Consider the following 22,015-nt stretch of genomic DNA (forward strand, 5'->3'; position numbering starts at 1 on the left):
GTTCACATAGTGAGTTCCAGGACAGCTAGGGCTATGTAAAGAGATCCTGTCTCAAAATAAATAAATACATAAATAATAAATGCCAAGGCATGGAGCCTGTAAAAATTCAGTGAGGTTAGTGTCATCATATAGAAAGTGTGAATAGCAGAACACAGGTAGGCTGGGTCTGTGATATGTGACAACCAGTGGTCACATATCCACTGGGAAGAAGAGAGGGCCTAGCAGAGCTAAACTCCAGTGTTTTCCATCATATACTGTTTATTTGGATCTCATGAGACAGTCTCCCTGGGTAAGCCAGGCTGGGTTCTAAAACTCAATTCTGGCCCCTGAACCTCCCACATGCTGGGATATAGGTTTGCGCCACCACACCCAGGTCTTCTTTCACATTTTTAATTTGACCAGGAAATTCAAAACCATTCCCATGCTTGCATGATACTTCTGGTGTTGATCTGTACATATTTTCTAGCCAACACATACACTCATGCACACACATTCATTAAGCTGAAAGAACGCATTATAAGACAGGACACCTCTGGCCAGTGATGTGACTCAGCAGGTAAAGGTGTTTGCTGCCAAGTATGATGACCTGGGTTCGATTCCATGAGGACCTTCATGGTTGCAATGAGAGAACCAATTTCAACAGGTTGTCCTCTGACCTCCACACATATACCATGACATTTGCCCAGCACCACCCCCTCACCCCCCACAAAATAAATAAATACGTGCTTTTAAAAAGTTAAACAACACATTTCTGTACCTTTTTAAAAAAAAAAAATTTATCAAGTAAGCCATGCATAGTTGTTTTTACAAAGCTTGGATATGTTGGGTTCCATTAAATACCATTCCTGAAAACACAAAATTGTAGAAATAAAGGATAGGTCGGACACAACAGCACAGGTCTACAGTCACGACACTTGGGAGATGGTCACAGGAGGATCTGGAGTTCAAGGCCAGACTACCCTACATGAGACCTTGTCTCAAAAAAAAAAAAAATCAAACATAGAAAAGAAATAAAGGGTGGGTGGATACTGGTTGCCTGGGGTTTGGGGCTGTAGCTTGCTTATGTGATATATCCATAAGCCCTGGGTTCCATTGAGACCTGGGTTCAGACCAGAACCATAAAAAAAAAAAGGGAGGAGGAGGAGAAGAAGGAGGAGGAGGGAAAAAGAAGAGGAAGAGAGGAAGAAGAAGGCCAGGAAATTCTCTTGTTCTCTGTTATCCAACCCCTGGAGGTCATCATTAGGTGTATCTGCCTAGCCACTGCAGGTGGGCAACGTAGCCAAGAAAAAAAAAAAAAGCCTTAGAAAAAAAGCCGAGTACTATCTTAATGTGATGCTTTTCATCAAAGGAATTTATATTTATAATCTCAGCCTTCATGAGGATCCTGGGCTCAAGGCTAGTCAGAGCAACTTAGAGAATTGCAGAAAATTAAACATGCAAAGAGAAGGAAGGAAGGAAGGAGGAGAGGCAGGAGGAGGAAGAAGAGGAGGGGGTAGGAGGGCTGGAAAAGGAGCAGCTAGGCCAGTTGTGGCTTCTCCTCTACACCGCCTGACTCTTCCGGGTTGAGGTGTCCGTCGTGGACGGAGTGAAAGTCTTGCTATCCCTGCCCACTGAATCCTCAGAGAGAGCGTTTCGTATGATGCTGGGGAGAGACCTTAGGAGTCGTCCATGGAAACCCTGGCCAGCCATGACGTAGATGATAGGGTTAACACAGCAGTTGATGTAGGCCAGGGACACGCACAGGGAGTTCAGCTTCTCCACCCTCTTCAAGGTGGGCGAGGACGGGGGCAGCCACGCTATCATCACCCCGGTCACCTGATAGGGCAGCCAGAAGATAAAGAAACAGATGACCACAGCCATCACCACTTTGAGCGTCTTGGTGGAGCGCGTGGCCTTGCGACTCCAGGTCCGGAGCAGGAGGAAGGTGTAGCAGATGTTTAGAGTGAGCAGAGGCAACACAAAACCCACCATCAGCCGCAGGATGGCCACAGCCTTCTCTTTGGGGAAGCTACCCCCACCATAGTTAATACCACATACAGTGTGCTCTGAGTAGAAGTCCTTATATGCCTCCCGGTACACGAAGGATGGAATGGTGAGGAGCAATGCTAAGACCCAGGCCACTCCACAGGCCATCCATGCCAGGCCAGTCCCGCGGACCTTCTGACACCAGATGGGCTTGAACACCAGCAGGAAACGGTCGGCACTAATGGTAGCCAGCAGCAGGATACTGGCGTACATGTTGAGCAGGATGAGCGAGGGCAGGACTATACAGGCGGTGGCATCAAAGTACCAGTAGTTATGATTTAAAACGGTCGTGAACAGGACAGGCAGTGCCAAGCACGAGAGGAGGTCGGCCACCGCCAGATTCAGAAACCAGATGGCGTTGACGGCCCGTCTGGCCTCGAAGGCTGTCACCCACACCACCAGGGCATTCCCAGGTACTCCCACCAGGAACACCACCGAGTAGATGATAAGGGCTGCAACATCCCCAGGTTGCCGCTTCGGGAGGTGAATGCCATCCGCAGGTATGTTAGGATCCATGGTTCCATAGTGATCATAGTTGATTTCAAAGCTGCTGTTATCTATGGGGTCCTAAGCAAATCAAACAGGTAGATTGTGTGAGTTGGTAGACACATTCCCAGGGGATGGAGGCATTGCCCGTCTTTCTGAGTCTCAACTCTACCAAGGGATGCTGAACACCTATAAAACTAGTATAGTTTGTAGATTTTATTTTGAGACAGGTTCTCTGTTAAATTACCCAGACTGGTCTTAAACTCACTCTGAAGCCCAGGATAAACTGAAATCATGGTGGTCCATCTACTTCAGCTGCCCAATGCTGAGACTACAGGCATGGCTCTCCAGACCTGGGCTTTAATCAAGTATATGGATTGGGGTAGGGAGGTGATGAGAAAAAATCTCGGGGCTGGTGAGATGGCTCAGTGGGTAAGAGCAACCGACTGCTCTTCCGAAGGTCAGGAGTTTAAATCCCAGCAACCACATGGTGGCTCACAACCATCCGTAACGAGATCTGACTCCCTCTTCTGGAGTGTCTGAAGACAGCTACAGTGTACTTACGTATAATAAATGAATAAATCTTTAAAAAAAAAAGAAAAAAAGAAAAAGTCTCACTCTGTAGACCAGGCTGGCTCCACTCTTACAGAGTTCCAACTGCCTCTGGCTTCTGAGTGCTGGGATTAAAGGGGTGCAGTGACTGACCAATGAGGTATTATTTTAATTTGTCACTGTCTATGTATGTATGTATGTATGTATGTATGTATGTATGCATGTATGTATGTATGCATGTGCATGCCATAACACACATGTGAAAGCCAGGGGATAACTTTGTGCACTGCGTTCTCTCCCTTAACCTTTATGTGGGTCCTAAGATAGAACTCAGGTCTCCAGGCTTGGGCGATTACCTGCTAAACCATCTTACCATTGGTACTGTATGGGGGGAGGGGGAGACAGGGTTTCTCTGTGTAGCCCTGTCTGTCCAGGAACTCACTCAGTAGAACAGCCTGGCCTCGAAGTCAGAGATCTGCCTGCCTCTGCCTCCTGAGTACTGGGATTAAAGGTGTGTGTCATCACTTCCCAGCTGATGTGACTTTTTAAAAGTGTGTATGTGTGTGTGTGTGTGTGTGTGTGTGTGTGTGAGAGAGAGAGAGAGAGAGAGAGAGAGAGAGAGAGAGAGAGAGAGAGAGAGAGAGAGGAGAGAGAGAGAGAGAGAGAGGAGGTGCCCTGGGAGGCTAGAAGAGGGCATTGAACACTTTGGAATTACATCTGGTTGTGAGCTACTCTACATAGGTGCTTGGAACTGAACTCCTGTCCTCTGGCAGGTACTGTTGACTCCTGAGCTACCTCTCCAGCTCCCAGTGATATAAAGACTCAAAACATGTATGAGGATTGTCCTGAGTTCAAGCTCAGCTTGACCTATGTGTCCAGACACTACACACACACACAAATAATAATAATAATAATAATAATAATAATAATAATAATAATAATATTATTATTATTATTATTATTATTATTATTATTATTATTATTTTGTTGTTGTTGTTGTTACTTCTTTGTCATTTAGTTTTTTGACAGAATCCACTGTATACCAGGCTAGTCCCAAAACTCACTATGTAGCTCAAGATGATAAACTACTGATCCCCCTGCCTCTACCTCCTGTGTGCTAGAATTATAGATGTGTATGCCCTGAATTTGGACTAAAACCCAAAGTTGGTATAAAGACAGGACAATGACATCTAATTTTGAAACACCTCATTGTTGGCAGTGAAGCTTTATCCTGGTGTCCTCGGTGGGCTGGAAATGTGACCATGGTGTATAAACATATTGGGCAATGTGGTCCTTTGAGAACTGTGACCGATATCTGTGGGTTTGAGGTTTCCTTCTCAACCTTCCGAAGGCTGAGACCTTTAACACAGTTCCTCATGTTGTGGTGACCCCCAGCCATAAAATGACTTTTGTTGCTACTTCCTGACTGTAAGCTTGCTACTCTCTGACAACAGATTGAGAACTACTGCTTTAAATGATCTTATATTAAAGCGGGCATGGCGGCTCATGGCTACAATCCTGACATTCAGTAACAGGAGGCAGGGTGGGGAAGCATTCAATGATCGCCTGCCTTACAGGAAACCAGTCTCAAAGCATGAAGCCACAGACTCCAAACCCAGCACAACATTAAACTAGAAATGGTGACTCCCACCCCAGAATCTGGGAGACAGAGGCAACAGACTCATCCTCAGATGCACAGTGATCCTCATTACCAGTCTGGGCTACTTAAGAAAAAGTTTTATACATTTTTCTCTTTGATTAAAATGATGGACAGAGATGCCAGGTAGTGGTGGTACACATGTTTAATCCCAGCATTTGGGAGGCAGAGCCAGGTGGATAAGCATGTATTTGAGGTCAGTGTGTTGGGCATAGTGAGTTCTAGGACAGGACAGAGCTGCTAACAAAGACAATGAGATACTGTCTTTAAAAAAACAAAAAAACAAAACAAAACAAAACAAAAAACCAGAGGGCTGAGAGATGGCTCAGAGGTTAAGAGCACTGGATGCTCTCCTAGAGGTCCTGAGTTTAAATTCCAGCAATCACATGGTGGCTCACAACCATCTGTAATGAGATCTAATGCCCTAGTGTACTCATATACATAAAATAAATAAATAAATCTTTAAAAGAAAAAATAGAAAGAGAGAGAGAGAAAGAGAAAAAATAGTTCGACATTTTAGTATAGGCGGGAAGCAGGCAAAGACTCCACCCCCAGCTGAGGATAGGCTGTCCTTTGGATACTGGCTTTGGAGTTATCCCCTGTGATCCAGACCTATGGGGCATACAGGTTCCTTTGCAAATTTCTCTGGCTCTGAGCCTCCCTTTCTTCCTTCATTATCTCCTTGACAGTCTAGCAAGCCACCCATTTTCCAAACCCTAAGTTTTGGGACTTACAATTGGAAGTGGAGGCAAAGTATTTGGGGCCAGCAAAAGGCAAAATAAGAAATAAGAACTAGCCAGGTGGTGGTAGAGCATGCCTTTAATCCCAGCACTTGGGAGGCAGAGGTAGGTAGATCCCTGTGTGTTCGAGGCCAGCCTGGTCTCCAGAGTGAGTTCCAGGACAGCCAGGGCTACACGATGAAACCCTGTCTCAAAAAAACAAACAAAACACAGAAGTGGATGATCACAGTCAGCTATTGGATGGATCACACGGCCCCCAATGGAGGAGCTAGAGAAATTACCCAAGGAGCTAAAGGGAACTGCAACCCTATAGGTGGAACAACAATATGAACTAACCAGTACCCTGGAGCTCTTGTCTCTAGCTGCATATGTATCAAAAGATGGCCTAGTCGGCCATCACTGCAAAAAGAGGCCCATTGGACTTGCAAACTTTATATGCCCCAGTACAGGGGAACGCCAGGGCCAAAAAGGGGGAGTGGGTGGTTAGGGGATTGGGGGGGTGGGTATGGGGGACCTTTGGGATAGCATTGAAAATGTAAATGAGGAAAATACCTAATTAAAAAAAAACAAACAAACAAAAAACAAAAGGAAGGAATGAAGGAAGGAAGGAAGGGAGGGGGGAAGGAAGGGAGGAAGGAAGGAAGAGAGGGAGGGAGGGAGGGAGAGAGAGAGAGAGAGAGAGAGAGAGAGAGAGAGAGAGAGAGAGAGAGAGAGAGAGAAATTAGAAGAGATGGGTCACCAGTTAAGAGCAGTTGCTGCTCCTGTAGAGGACCAGAGTTGTGACAGCTCGCAACTGTTTAGAACTCCAATGGCAGAATCTGACAACTGATCTTTGCAGGCTCCTGTAGGCACTTGGTGCACATATATACACTCAACAGACACATATATACATAAAACAGATAACTTTTCTTTTTAAAAACAGAAATAAGAATTAGAAGTAGATTTTGACACGGGTATGGTGATGTGCACTTGTATCATCTCAGGACTGGGAAGACTCGGGTGGGAAAATCAAGAGTTCAAGACCAGCCTTGGTTACTAAGAATGAATGGGTGAATGGTTGGGTGGGTGGGTGAAAGATGAATAAAAAGATTTATAGATCAACGGATGGGACATAGGTGATAGAAAGACAGGCAGATGGGTTAGGAACATAGCTCATCTTGTAGAGTGCTCATTTATCATGTATGAACCCTTGGGTTCCATCCCCAGTGCTACATAGACTGGACACGGTAGTGCACCTGTAACCCCTGAATCTATGTGGTGGAGGCAAGAAGATCAAGAGTTAAGAGCTATCCTCAGGGCTGGTGAGATGGCTCAGTGGGTAAGAGCACCCGACTGCTCTTCCGAAGGTCCAGAGTTCAAATCCCAGCAACCACATGGTGGCTCACAACCATCTGTAACGAGATCTGACGCCCTCTTCTGGTGTGTCTGAAGACAGCTACAGTGTACTTACATGTAATAAATAAATAAATCTTTAAAAAAAATAAACTTCAGTACCATTATAAAAAAAAAAAAAAGAGCTATCCTCAGCTAGGTTGGGGGTTCAAGACCAGGCTAAACTAATAGAAGAATAGAAAATGCCTGGGTAGATGATGAATAGCTAGAGATGAATGGTAGAGAAACAATGGATGGAGCATAATTGATAGCTATATTGACAGATAGAAAAACAGATATGTCGATATGCAGCTAAACTGATATGTTTATAGAAACAGAAACATAGATACATACAAAGATTTATAAGTATATACATGGGTAAACATATATACACCATAGACTGCATGTGGGGACTCTTGGGGAGGAAACACAAGAATTTATGGTAATGCTCGCCTGTAATGCCAACACTGAGGAGGCTGAACAGGAAGATGTGGCGCCCCAGACCAGCCTGGGCTATGCATTACATTGAGTGTCAGCCTGAGCTACATAGCGAGACCCCATCTCAGTAATAATAAATAACAACGACAACAAAAGAAGATAAATAAACTTCTTGTACTAGCCTCACACTTTTCTATAATTTAAAAATATTTCAAGCAGGAGGGTGGTGATGTGATGCACACCTTCAATCCCAGCACGGGTGGCAGGGGAGGACAGATCTCTGAGTTTGAGGTCAGCCGGGTTTATAGAGTGAGTTCTAGGACAGCCAGGGCTACACAGAGAAAAACAAAAAGAAAGCTAGAGAGAGACAGACAGACAGACAGACAGACAGACCCAGGACCCAGCCACTCATTTCACTCTGGCTCACCCTCAGTTCTGTATCTTTCTACTTGTTACTCTGGGCATCCCCACATCCCCAGGGTCCCATGCTCAGGTCACTTGAGGATTAATTCTGGGCCCTATAGGAAACCTCACAGCCTGCCCTCTGGGTATTCTCAAGGCCCCAGACAGGGTGGAATGCTTCTCCTGGCATCTGCAGATCTCACCATCCTTACTACAATGACTCAGACTTCTGACACGGGCCTCTCTAACCCCATCTCTCATCCTTGCCGGCTGACCTTCTCCTTTCTTGCTTCCTGACATGATCTCACCCTGTCCTTTTCGTGACTTCATGAGGCAGAGAAAAAGATGCTGATCGTAAACTCTGTGGTTTCCTGGGGCTTCCAGATACAAACATCTCAGGAAGCTTTGGCCTTTACAGAGTTCCTGCGAGGAGGGGAGATCGGCTGAGTGCACTGCATAACTGTGATCCCAGCACTCGAGAAGCTCGGGCAAAAGGTGCTTGAATTTGGGGCCAGCCTGGGCTACCAAAATTCTGTCTCCAACATAAAACAAACAAATGAAGACGGATATGAAGATGAAGAATTAAGAAGGAGGAGGAGGAAGAGGAGGAGGAGGAAGAGGAGGAGGAGGAAGAGGAGGAGGAGGAGGCAGAGGAGGAGATGATAATGATATTTTGAACTGACCAAAAGGGACTGAGTAACTTAGTAATAGCCTCTAGGCAACAAAGCACTATGCAGTTTTTAAAAGAATAAGGTAGTTGTTAATGAAATGATACAGAAAGGTCTTTGATATCTAGGGAAACTTTGTTTAAAATAGGAAATAGCAGTGGACAATGCACAATGTATATTACCTGTAGAAGGAAGGATGCACAACATGTGCATGAATGTGTGTGTGTCCATTCACGTGTACATACAGACTAGCCTCACATACTGACAGTAGTGGCTGCCTCTAAGGAAGGGACTGGGACTCGGGAATTAAGAGAGTTTTCTCCTGGGCTGGAGAATGGCTCAGCAGGTAAGAGCACTGACCGCTCTTGGAAAGTCCTGAGTTCAAATCCCAGCAACCACTTGGTGGCTCACAACCATCCATAATGAGATCTGATGCCCTCTTCTGGAGTGACTGAAGACAGCTACAGTGTACTTACATATAACAAATAAATAAATCTTTAAGAGAGAGAGAGAGAGAGAGAGAGAGCACTTTCTCCTGTTTATATGGTTCTTGGATGTGGAATACAATATATGTAACATATTATATGCATACATAATTTGAACTATTATAGAAGATGTCATTGTCCCTCCGTATACACAGTGTCCATGTCTGTGGACTCAACTAATCATAAGGTCAAAATATTTTTTAAGGAGAAAAACAATTGAGAAAAAAAAGACTAAGAAGGAAGTGGAGAGATGGTTCAGCAATGAAGAGCACTGTCAGCTTCCGCAGAGGACATGTGTTCACTTCTCAGCACCCAAGGGGATCTCACAACTGCCTGAAACTCCAGCTCCGAAAATCCAACACCTTCTGTCCTCTGAGGGCATCTGCACGCGTGTGACAGACAGACTCAAAAGCGTACACACAATTAAAAACAAATCTTGTAAGACAAATAAATAAATGATATAAAAATAGTTGCTTAAAGAATATGAACTATAGCCGGGCGTGGTGGCACACGCCTTTAATCCCAGCACTCGGGAGGCAGAGGCAGGCGGATTTCTGAGTTCGAGGCCAGCCTGGTCTACAGAGTGAGTTCCAGGACAGCCAGGGCTACACAGAGAAACCCTGTCTTGAAAAACCAAAAAAAAAAAAAAAAAAGAAAAAAAGAAGACTATAAACTATTATACAATATAATATATAAAATGAACATATATGTGTGTATATATCGAGAGAGAGAGACCAGAGGTGGAGCAGGAGGACAGGAAGTCAAAGCTATCCTTGGCTACATAGTGAGTTCTAGGTTCAGCCTTATCTACATGAGAACCTATTTCAAAATAACAATAATTAGCCTGGGGCTGGTGCGATGGCTCAGCGTGTAAGAACACCTGACTGCTCTTCTGAAGGTCCTTAGTTCAAATCCCAGCAACCACATGGTGGCTCACAACCATTCGTAAGGAGATCTGACTCCCTCTTCTGGAGTGTCTGAAGACAGCTACAGTGTACTTACATGTAATAAATAAATAAATAAATCTTTTTTAAAAAAACAAAATAAAATAATTAGCCTGGTCCATAAGTTTACATGCTTTTTGTATTTTCTTTTGAGACAGGGCCTCTTTCTCCTGAGTGCTGGGATTACAGGTATGGGCCACTTGTGAGGGGCTTTCAACTGCTCTTTTCTTCATTTAACACATGCAACCCTCATTGGGCTGCTACTATGGCCACACCCACTCTACAGATTTTAAAAAGTGGGGCTCTAGGTTAGTTAGAAAGCCTCCCAAAACCTATCAGCAAGAGCAGGGGTGGGGCCGAATCCCAAGAGCCTTCTCTTTAAAAGGTTATACCGCCTAATGCGTGGAATGCCATTGGGATAGTATATGTCTGTTCAAAGGCTGTGTTGCCCTTGAAATACATGGATATTCTACAGCTCCTTTATTGATAGTTTGCTATGTAGTAAATCTAAAGTGCTTAGCAAGAGGACTAGCATACAATAAGCACTCAGTAAATGCCTATTCACAATATTAAAAAAAAGTATTCATTCAAAGCTAGGCAGTGATGGCACATGCCTTTAATCCCAGCACTCAGGAGGTAGAGGCAGGAGGATCTGTGAGTTTGAAGCCAGGCTGGTTTATAGAGCAAGTTCCAGGGCAGCCAAGGCTACACAGAGAAATCCTATCTTGAAAAACCAAAAGAAAAAAATTATTCATTCAAAAGAAAAATTATGTTTAGGGGCTAGCCACGGTGGTATATGCCTGTGATCCCAGCACCAGGGAGCCTGAGGATAATCATGTGATTTAGACCATTGGGCTACATAGTGACATCCTGTCTTAAAAGATCAAGGACTGAAATGTTGTAGAGCCCCTGCCTAGAATCCCCCAGTGAGGGGCTGGGGGCGTGGCTCAGTGGTAGAGCCCCTGCCTAGAATCCCCCAGTGAGGGGCTGGGAGTGTGGCTCAGTGGTAGAGCCCCTGCCTAGAATCCCCCAGTGAGGGGTGAGGGGCATAGCTTAGCCATAGACTACTGGCCTAAGAATCCAGTCACGGGCTGCAGAGATGGTTCAGCGGTTTAGAGCTCTGACTGCTCTTCCAAAGGTCCCGAGTTCAATTCCCAGCAACCACATGGTGGCTAATAACCATCTGTAATTGGGTCTGATGCCCTCTTCTGGTGTCTCTGAAGAGACAATACTACTCACATATATAAAATAAGTAAATCTTTAAAAAAAAAAAAAAAAAAAAAAAAAAAAAAAAGGGCTGGTGAGTTGGCTCAGTGGGTAAGAGCACCCGACTGCTCTTCCGAAGGTCTGGAGTTCAAATCCCAGCAACCACATGGTAGCTCACAACCATCTGTAACAAGATCTGATGCCATCTTCTGGAGTGTCTGAAGACAGCTACAGTGTACTTATATATAATAAATAAATCTTAAAAAAAAAAAAAGATACTGACAGCCTATTCCAGTATTTAAAACAAACAAACAAACAAACAAAAAACAAAAAACTCAGTCACGCCCCAGCCCAAATCAGGGACTCTACAGTTCGGGTGGTCAATAAAGTGACTTCGTCTTCAGAAACGTTGTGTAGAAAGGAAAAAGAACCCACCCTGTTCTGGAAACCCCAATTGCTCGGGGCAGACACAGGATTGGATGGGACAGAAGAAGGATGAAGAAAGCGTGTACCCTCCCTGTCATCAAGTTTTCCGTTTCCTCTTTTGTGTGGATGAAGCAAGACCGTATCCTCTGTTACAGTGGGGCCAAGTCGCCGCTGGTCTAGCACCATGCCTCAACGTCAGGTCCCAGGCATGGAGAGGGACCTGCCTAGAGGGTCATGGCCATTAACCACAGAAGGACCCAGGCCATCAGTGCTCCCATCTGGGCTTCCTCTAACTTTTCTGGGAATGGGCGTTCTTTCAAACTGGCTGTCAAGACTCTCAACATTGACCTTCCTTAGACTTCTTTACATGTTTACCAGGCTGGCCTCGAACTCACAGAGAACCTCCCGATTCTGCCTCCTGAGTGCGGGATTAAAAGGTGTGCGTCACAGCACCCAGTCTCTGCTTGGTAGTTTTAGACTCAGCGTAGGAGACGGAACCCTGGGCCACACTCAGGCTAGGCAGTGAGCTACAATCCCAACAGGTTTCTGCAATTGTTTCATTCTTCCTTCCTTTATTCACACTGTTTGAGTTTTTGTTTTGTTTTGCTTTTAGTCTTTGAGACAAAGTCTCAACAAAGTTGCCTAGGCTCGCCCCAAATCTCAAACCTCCTGCTAGGAGCCAGGATAGCAGGTTTGAGCCACCACCTTGGCTAGTTTGTAAAATTATTTTTTTGTTCTTGCTTTTCTGAAGTAGGGTCTCATGTAGTGTAGCCCAGGTTAACCTCAAAATTACTATGTAAGATTGAATTTCCAATCACTCCCACCCAGCTGTACGAGGTGCTGGTCATTGGACCCATGGCTTCCAGCTCTCCCACAGAGCACTCTCACACCTGATCTCTACCTCCAGCCCATTTGTCTCTGAACACAGTATCTCATAGTGTAGCTCACACTAGCCTAAAAGTCACTATGTAGCCTTGACTGCAGCATCCTGCCCCGGCCTCTTGAGGGCTCAGATTACAAGTGTAAATGAACATGCCCAACTTCTAGAACTCTTCAGTGAGGAGAGCTGACTCCAGGGTCTCCTGTCCTGAAGAACCTTCTTGAGCCTACATCTTGGTGAGGCCGCCGTGGTTCCCATAAATCCCCTTAGTCCGTTGGCCACATCCCATCTCAGAGTGTGAGCTCAGGATGGGAAAGGAGCTAGAAATGGGCAAAGAAAGTCAGACAGGGAGAGGAATCCACTCACCATGTCCTGGCTCCTCCTGGGTTCTGTGGTAACCAGCGACGGATGCCTGAAGGTCCCTGTCACCCAGGCTGTGCCTTTTAAACCCTCAAGAAGAGATGCAGGCAACTGAGAGGAAATGACTGTCTTGTCTCCTGGAGGTGCTCATTGGTCACTCACTGACCATCCTAGCTGAGGCTCCCTCCACCGGTGCTTACCCAGTACACCCTCAGCACCACCCAGTACCAACCAGCCAGGGGAGAGATGTCAACTTGGAAAAGGAAGGAAGTCTCTGGCCCCAGAAGGGGAAAAGGCAATTTCCAGGACTTCTTCACTTTTGGGGACGCAGCTGCTTTTCCTGGCCTCGTTCCCCAATCTGAGGAGGAGCCTACCTCTTCTGAAGGAAGTTTTGGAGTTTCTGGGGTTTCTACATGACAGAAATAATGACCACAGCTCCCCAGCCTGGTGGCTTTTATAGCAAGAAAGCACACAGAGGGCTGAAGAGATGGCCAAGGTCTTGGCGTTTTCTCTTAAGGGGGTTAGGGAGATGTGTTAACTCAATGCTAGCACTCAGGAGACTGGGGCAGGAGGATCACCCTGGGCTGCAGAACAGGACCTGTCTCAAATAATAAAGCAAAGCATGCTGGGATCATGGCTTGGTTGGTTAAACACTTGCCTAGCATGTGCAAAGCCCTGGATACCATTCCCAGCACCGCATAAAACCTGATGTAGTGCTGCATCCGACCCCAGCACCCAGGCGGCTGAGGCAGGAGAATAAGTTCAAAGCCATCCTCCTGGCTGCACAGTAACTTCTAATCCAGAGTAGGCTTTGTGAGATCCTTTGTAGCAGTGGCTCTCAACCTTCCTGACACTGTGACCCTGAAAACAGTTGGTTCCACATATTGTGGTGACCCCCAACCACAAAAGCATTTCATTGTTACTTCATAACTGTAATGTAAATATCAGATATACAAGATATCTGAGATGTGACACCCTCCCCCCAGGGGTCAGGACCCACAGGTTGAGAACCTGTGCTTTTTAGCAAAGACAAAATTGGCTCAGGTTAGGCACAATTATACATGCCTGTAATTCTATTACTTGGACAAAAGCAGGAGGATTAAAAATTCCAGGCCACCTGCATAGGAAGGACCAATTTTTTAAAAAAATAAAAATAAAACAAACCTATGGTCACATGTGTGGTACGCAATCCCAACACTCTGTAAACTCATGGTCAGTAAGAGCCACATAATGAAAGCCTATCTCAGGGCTGGGGGGCGTGGAGCATAAGAGATGAAATGTCTTATTCTGTCTTAACAGCCTAATTAATCCTTTGTTGTGTTTTCTGTTTGTTTGAAACCTGAAATCTTCTATCTTCTCTCTTCTCCTCCCACATCCTACCCTGAACACCTGATGCATCAGCCACGTGAGACCACAGGACCCCGGAACTCCTGTGAGTATGCAGCGAGATGGGCCGTGAAAGGAACACACTCCGGAGATTTCAACGATGTCTATAATCTCAGCATTTGGGAGGTGGATGCAGGAGACACCATAGCTCAAGTTCATTCCTAGCAATACAGACAACCCGAGACACCATCTCAAACACTCAAAAACAGCCAGATGTGGTGGCACAAGCCTGTAATCCCGACACTCAGATGGCACAGACAGGCAGTCCTCTGTGAGTTTGAGGCCAGCTCGTCTACATAATGAGTTTCAGGCCAACCAAAGCTATATAGAAAACTACCTCAAAACAAGAGTAAAAACTAAATAAAGTAAATATGTAGCTTTACTGATTTGTTTTCTAAACTTGTGTGTGTGTGTGTGTGTGTGTGTGTGTGTGTAGGTCAGAGGACAAACTTGTAGGACTTATGTCTTTCCACCATGTTGGTCACAGGAATTGAACTCAGGTCAGCAGGCTGAGCAGCAAGCACTTTACCCACCGAGCCATCTCGCTGGCCCCTTTTCTTGGGCAGGGCTGAAATTTTTTGACTTACACAGTGGAAACCAAACAAAGCTGAAAAGTCTCATGACCCAATAACATGGGAAGTGTGAGCTGTCCCTTATCTACAGCCCCAGTGCCCTAGGAAGCCTGTCCCTTGCAGGAGTGCATGAACCAGCTGAGCAGGTGGCTGTAATCCATTGTTCCCTCAGGGAAGCTGAAAGTCCACCATAGGGTGGCAATCAACAACTACTACCCTGTGGTGCTGAGTGAGGCCCCAGGCTGCAGCCACAGTGGCTTCTAAGGCAGGATGTGGTGGACTGGTCATTGCAGAGCTGAGATACAAGTGGCCTTCCATGCTGATCTGATCCGGTGGGCTTGCAAGAGGTTCTAGTATTTGCTCTGCCCAAGAAGCAGGAAGCAAAAGACAAACAAACAAACAAAAAAACACAGGGGGGGGGGGAGAGAGGGGGGAGGGAGAGGGAGAGAGGAAGAAGAAGAAGAAGAAGAAGAAGAAGAAGAAGAAGAAGAAGAAGAAGAAGAAGAAGAAGAAGAAGAAGAAGATGATAGAGGAGGAGGAGATGGAGGAGGAAGAGGTGGAGGAGGAAGAGGAAGAGGAGGAAGAGAAGGAAGGAGGGGGGAAGGAGGAGGGAGGGAGGAGGAGGACTGTGGGAAGTGCCAGGGGGTGGAGAACTGACTGTTGAAACCTGTCTTCTGACTGCTACTTGTGCACCATGTACCATGGGTGCACACAATAGATAGATAGATAGATAGATAGATAGATAGATAGATAGATAGATAGATAGATAGATAGTAAATAATATAGTTTATTTATACATGTCTATCAAATATATTATATATACTAAACATATATTTATTATATCTTTATAGAATATACATTTACAATATATTATATATAAAATAGATACATTATATATAAGATATAAAAAATAAATTATTTAAATAAAATAAATAAATAAAATGGAATTTTAAAAGCTAACTAATTAGGCTTGGGCATACAATAAACAAACAAACAAGTAAAATGTAATTTTAAAAGTTAACCAATTAGTCCAGGCCGAGGTGACGCAAGCCTTTAATCCCAGCACTTGAGGAGGCAGAGACAGGCAGATATCTATGAGTCTAAGGCCAGCCTGATCTACAGAGTGAGTTCCAGGACAGCCAGGGATACACAGAGAAATTCTGTCTTGAAAAACAAAAAGAAAAAAAAATTAACTAAATAAAAGAGATTGTGTTAGTTTTCTGTGTTGGCTGTAACAAACAATCAGAGGCTTGTGGCTTACAAGGCTGAAAATTTACAATCACTCTTCCAGAATCCATAGGTTCGAGAGTCATGGGGTCATGGGGATCCAGGAGAGCCCGATAGAATGTCCCAGGAGGGTCTGGATCTCTTTTCCAGTTCCTTGTGGCCACTGGCTGTCTCCTTCCTCACACGGCCCTTCTCCTCCGTGTGTCCTCCTGACTCGTCTATGGACACTAAAACCCCCGTTTCCAAATACGTTTATATCCACAGCTTCTGGGGTTTTTTGGGGGGGGGGTTGTTTGTTTGTTTGTTTAAGGTGGGGTCATCATTCAAACCACTCCACGGACCAAACTGTTCTCCAAAGTGGAGGGGTCATTTCAAGGCATGTTCTTGTTATTGCCACTAGAAGATTCTATGACTCTGAAGCACCTAACGTGAGCAGGGTAAATGGATCCTGGATCTTCTGAGATCATCCAGCTCTTGCTTGCTATTCGAAAGGTGGTCCCATATCCTCTGCCTTGGCCCCTCCTGTGTAGGAAAAGAATGCAGGTGAGGGACCTGAGGGCATAGCTCAATTGGTATTGAGCTTCCTTAAAATGCAAGGAGTCCTGGGTTCGATCCCACAGCACCACAAAAACCAGATGTGTGACACATGCCTGAATCCTAGCACTGGAGACGCACCGCAACTATCATCCTCCATATATATCAAGTCCAAGGCCAGCCTAGGCCACATGATACCCTGTCTCAAAAACAGTATAAAGAAAACGAAAGACATTCAAGCTGAGTTCAGCAAGATGCCTGGGAAAAACTAAGAATCCAGCCATTGCTTGGAGACATGATAAAAGGTTTGTCCTGATTATCAATGCACAGCTGGTGCCCTCTAGTGGCGGCATACCAGCTACGTTCTTCTTGAGAGCTCAACCAAGTTTATGACTGGAGACTTTGGGGTTTTTTTTGGGGGGGGGGGAGGTGTTGACAGCGAGGGTAGAGCATGGGGGTGGAGTTTTTTCCGTTTCCTTTTGGTTTCTGTGTTGCTTGCTTGTTTGTGTTTGTTGTTTATTTGTTTGTTTTTCTCTGTGTAGCCCCAGCTGTCCTGGAACTCACTCTTTAGACCAGGCTGGCCTCGAACTCACTGATCCACCTGCCTCTGCTTCTGCCTCTACATTGCTGAGAATAAAGAAGGTGTGTGCCACCACCTCCCGGCTGGGGCTTAGTTTTTTAAAAAATATATAATGTGTGAGTGCTTTGGCTACACCTATCTTTGTGTGCCACGTGTGTGCCTAGTACAAAAAAAAAAAAAAAAAAAAAAGAGGATGTCAAATTCTCATGGAACTGGAGTTACAGATGGTTGTGAACCTCCAAGCTGGGAGCTGGGAATTAAACCCCAACTCTCAGTGCTCTTAACCTATTAAGCCATATCTTTAGCACCCTGAGGGCTTTTGGTTGTGTGTTTGGGAATCAACTCAAAGTCATAGCTTAGGCACTGTACCATTTGCCTACAGCCACACCTCAGTGGTTGAGTTTGAAGTGTCTGAAACCCTTCAATGGAGGCAGAGAGGTTGTCTTTGGAAGGAAGTAATTTATATTCTCTAATGTGTTCTTTTGGCCTCAGAATCCTTGTAGAGCTGAAGATGACTTTGAACTCCTCATCCTTCCGACTTGACCTGGGGTTACAGCAGACTGCTACAGTATCAGTTTATGTGGTGCCAGGGATGTCCGCCCCGCACCCCGGGGGGCTTCCTGTATACTAAGCAACTGGTCCACACCACAAGCCCTAGTCTCTCACTGTAGCTAGAGCAGTTGAACTTGCCACTCGAGAAGAAAAAGGAAGTCTGGAAGTGGGCAGAACCAAATGATTAAAAAACAATACATCTACAGAAGAGTCTCAGTATTGCTTGGGTTCCCTCTAAGCAGTCTAAGGTAACAGGTGGGAGGAAGTTTATTTTGAAGGTGTCTAAAATTCCCCCAGTGAGAGCTGGGTTTGTAGCTCAGCTCTAAAGTTCCTACCCTAGAATCCCCCAGTGAGGGGCTGGGGGCGTGGCTCAGTGGTAGAGCCCCTGCCTAGAATCCCCCAGTGAGGGGCTGGGGGCGTGGCTCAGTGGTAGAGCCCCTGCCTAGAATCCCCCAGTGAGGGGCTGGGGGCGTGGCTCAGTGGTAGAGCCCCTGCCTAGAATCCCCCAGTGAGGGGCTGGGGGCGTGGCTCAGTGGTAGAGCTCCTGCCTAGAATCCCCCAGTGAGGGGCTGGGGGCGTGGCTCAGTGGTAGAGCTCCTGCCAGGATATGGGAAGCCCTAAATTCAACCTCTTGTTCTGCAAAAGAAAAAGGGAAATTAGGGACTGGGGAAATCTTTCATTGGTTATAAGTACACTGTAACCCTTCCAGAGGTTAGGGACTCCTAGGACGGGAGCTCACAACAGCCTATAAGTCCAATTCTAATGATCTTCTGGCCTCTTCTAGCCTCTGTGGGCACCTGTACACATGGGACAGTCACAAATCATAAAAATGAATCTTTAAAGTTTAAATTAAAAATGATTTCAGTTTTTCATTTAATGTGACTACTAAACTTATAATCCTTGAGTGATGTGCGCTTTCATTCTGATAGGCAGTGTTGTTCCCTTCCCCTCTCCTCCTCCTCCCCCTTCTCCTCCTCCTCCTCCTCCCCCTCCTCCTCTGTCAGAACGGATCCTCAAAATCACCCACATTTTCTGTTTTCTAAAAAACTGCATTGCTTTCTGTCAGGAATCATTGGGGGTGGGGGGTGTCTGGTGGCAGAAAGTTGACTTTTGCCGCCCAATGGAGGAATTACATAATACGGCAATCACTCCAACCACTGCAGGGCAGACAGCTGTAGCCAAGGTCAGTCATGGCAGACTGTGAAATAAAAGACAACTCCTTCAGGTATATGGACATATGTGATGACTGGGTTTGTTTGTTTGTTTGTTTGTTTTCTTTTGTTTGTTTTTTAATTCTCCAAAGAGAAATGTTTTGATTAAAAAGAAGATGTAGGGGGACTGGCAAAATGGCTCATCAGTTAAGAGCACTGACTGCTCTTCCAGAGGTCCTGAGTTCAATTCCCAGCTGGCTCACAAACATCTGTAATAGGATCTGGTGCCCTCTCCTGGCATGCCGGCATATATGCAGGCAAAATGCTATATACATAATAAATAAATAAATAAATAAATAAATAAATAAATAAATAAATAAATAAATCTTTTAAAAAAAAGATGTAGACGAAGTTTAAGTAACATCTATGAGTCATCTTTTGTTTTTAAAAATTTATTTATTTCCAGGCCAGCCTGGTCTACAAAGTGAGTTCCAGGACAGCCAGGGCTATACAAAGAAACCCTGTCTCGGAAAAAAAAAAAAAAAAAGTATTTATTTGGTGTATGGATATTCTATGTGCATGTGTACATAGTGTGTAACACATTCATGCAGTGCCATGGGAAGGCACGTTCCTATCAGCAAAGAACAAAACAAGCTGGTTGGATTATTAATATTCATGCAGGCTTCCATACTGCACATGGAAGGCTGGAGCCCTGATGGACACGTTTATAACTGATTTCCTCAAGTTATGTTTTTGCACCTACTGTGGGGGAAGGGTTGAGTGTTCCGCAGCACAGAAGCAGGGGTCAGAGGAAGGTATGAGGGGCTCAGTCCTCTTTCACCACTGAACGTGCATCTTCAGGCTCGCCAACAAAGTGCTAAGCTTGCTAAGCTGCTGTGGCTCCTCTACTCGGATCATTTGAACCAGGCCGGGATGTTGAAGAAATTCTGTGTGTATGTGTGCACACTCATGTTCACGTGTGTGCACACTCATGTTCACGTGTGTGCAGGTATGTATTCATACCCGTGCATGTTTATAAAAGCTAGAGAACAACCTAGGTGTCATTCCTCATGTTCACGTGTGTGCACACTCATGTTCACGTGTGTGCAGGTATGTATTCATACCCGTGCATGTTTATAAAAGCTAGAGGACAGCCTAGGTGTCATTCCTCAGGAGTCACTCACCTGTTGCTGGTTGTTGTTGTTGTTGAGAGAGGAGGCTCCTTCCTGAAGCAAGGGCTCACTGATTTAGCCACAGTCATCCTCCTGCCTCTGCCTCCCTGGTGCCGGGATTAAAGCATGTGCCACCACACCCTGCTTTTTTTGTTTTTTAACGAGGCTTTATTCTGTGACTCAAACTCGAGTCTTGTGCTTACTAGGAATGATTGATACAAACTGAGCTACCTCCCTACCCTCACAAAATACATACATACACACATACATACATACATACATACATACATACATACATACATGCATACATACACACACACATAGTCTTTTCAGACAATCTCTCTACACAAAGTTTTTGAAAACTGTTTATCCTTACAGTTGTGGTAAAATATATACTGTGAGGAGTGGGTGTGGCCGTGGACCCAAGAGGGCGCCCGGGACTGCTGCCAAGTTTTATGACTGGCACCTGACTTCCTCATATCCCTCAAGATAGCCATGTACCTTGAGCTGCATTGCACAGATGCACCATGACGTAAAATCGGATGATGTGACGAATGTAGTCCTGAGCCAATAAACTGTGCCTACATGGACTGGGGTGAGGGGGGGTGGACTGGAGGGGATAAAGGGGGATGGCCAAGAGAGGTCGGGCATTCTTTTTCCTACACATTTGTGAAGCCTGAATAAACTGCCTTGAGAAGGATGTCGGTTTCGTCGCTTCTTTTCTGCTGGTCAGAGACGGTAGCGACAATATACAACATAAACTTTACCATTATAATCTCTCTCTTTTGGTTTTTGGGCTTGGTGACATATGCTTTAATCCCAGCACTCAGGAGGCAGAGGCAGGCAGATTTCTGTGAGTTTGAGGCTAGTCTGGTCTATGCATTGAGTTCCAAAGCTACATAGTAAGATCCTGTCTCAAACAAACAGAAAACTTTAATTTTTTTTTTTTTTTTTGAGACAGGGTCTTGCTGTGCTGGAAGTCATTATACAGCTCCAACTCATGAACATCCTGTTCCAGCCTCCTGGGTGCCGGATGACATGTGTGACCCAGCATGGAGAGTTGTTATAGCTGTTAAAATATTATTTATTTAGTGTATGTAGTGTGTGTGTGTGTGTGTGTGTGTGTGTGTGTGTGTGTGTGTGTCTACATACATGTGTGTGGAAGACACTGGGGGGGGGGGTCAGTCCTTTCCTTTCTATCACTCAGGTAATGACTTTAAAAAGAAAAGACATATTTTATATTTCAATTACGTATATGAATATGTGCCTCTCCTTGTGTGTACATCAAGTGGGTACGTGGGCCCACAGGAACCAACAGAGGGTGTCAGATCCCCGGGAACTGGAGTTACAGGCAGTTTTGCACTACCTGACCTGACTAGCTTCCCTCGGTGATGGAACTATAATCAGGACTCATAAAGCCAAATAAGCCTTTTCTTGCTTAAGTTGATTCTGCTCGTGGTGTTAGTCACAGTGAGACAAAGCAAACCGGGATGGGGCTGGATGGAGTCTCACTACTGGGTGGAGTCTCACTGCTGGACGGAGTCTCACTGTGTAACCCAAGCTGGCCTGGAACTCACAGGGATTCTGGTCCATCTGCAAGTAGGACCACAGGCATGTGCGGCCATGGCCAGCTTCTAGGTGGCATTTTGAAGGAGACAACCATTCAGACCTGAGGCATTCCTAGTGCAACTGCAGACCTAGGCAACAAAGCCACAGCCTTTCCCAGGAAGTCTCCACTAACTTTAAATAGCATCCTCTCAGCAGGAGTTTGATTCTCCTGGAATCATTTTCATATTTATTTATTGAAATTAAGATGAGACAGAATGTCTAGCAATTAGGATGACATTTTCCCTCTTCTATAAATTGTTCAAGTGGTTAATGAACTCGGCTTGTAAACAACTTTAATGATGCAGAAATTGAGCGAATGTGATTTTGTTCTGAGTTTTGTTTTCAGACAGGATCTCACATAGACTATGCTAGCCCCAAAACCCATCGATGTAGCCAAGGATAGCCTTGATAGCCTGGAGCTTCTTGATCCTGCCTCTACCTTCTGAGCACTGGGATTTCAGGTGTATGCCACCATGCCTGGCTGTTGCTATGAGAAAAGCAACTTGGAAGGAAGGAAGGAAGGAAGGAAGGAAGGAAGGAAGGAAGGAAGGAAGAGTTAATTAGGGTACCATCCATCATTGCAGCTTGAGGCA

At 45.3% G+C, this 22,015-nt stretch overlaps 1 protein-coding gene across 2 annotated transcripts; it reads right to left on the bottom strand.

The window, feature by feature from the left end:
- Window positions 1-244: 244 nt before the first annotated feature.
- Window positions 245-13,042, bottom strand: C5ar1 (complement component 5a receptor 1). 2 transcript variants are annotated; one of them, NM_007577.4, is made up of 3 exons: window positions 13,015-13,042; window positions 12,647-12,751; window positions 245-2,592 (listed from the first exon to the last, which is right to left on the bottom strand). In NM_007577.4, exons 2-3 carry the CDS (start codon window positions 12,647-12,649, stop codon window positions 1,540-1,542), a joined length of 1,056 nt encoding a protein of 351 aa, NP_031603.2. In that variant the 5' UTR covers window positions 12,650-12,751; window positions 13,015-13,042; the 3' UTR covers window positions 245-1,539. The 2 variants fall into 2 exon arrangements, with proteins under 2 accessions (NP_031603.2, NP_001167021.1); NM_001173550.1 differs by lacking the exon at window positions 13,015-13,042 and having other exon boundaries at window positions 247-2,592; window positions 12,647-12,840.
- Window positions 13,043-22,015: the final 8,973 nt, after the last annotated feature.

The sequence above is a fragment of the Mus musculus genome, chromosome 7 (assembly GCF_000001635.26).
Source record: "Mus musculus strain C57BL/6J chromosome 7, GRCm38.p6 C57BL/6J".
Taxonomy (NCBI): Eukaryota; Metazoa; Chordata; class Mammalia; order Rodentia; family Muridae; genus Mus; species Mus musculus.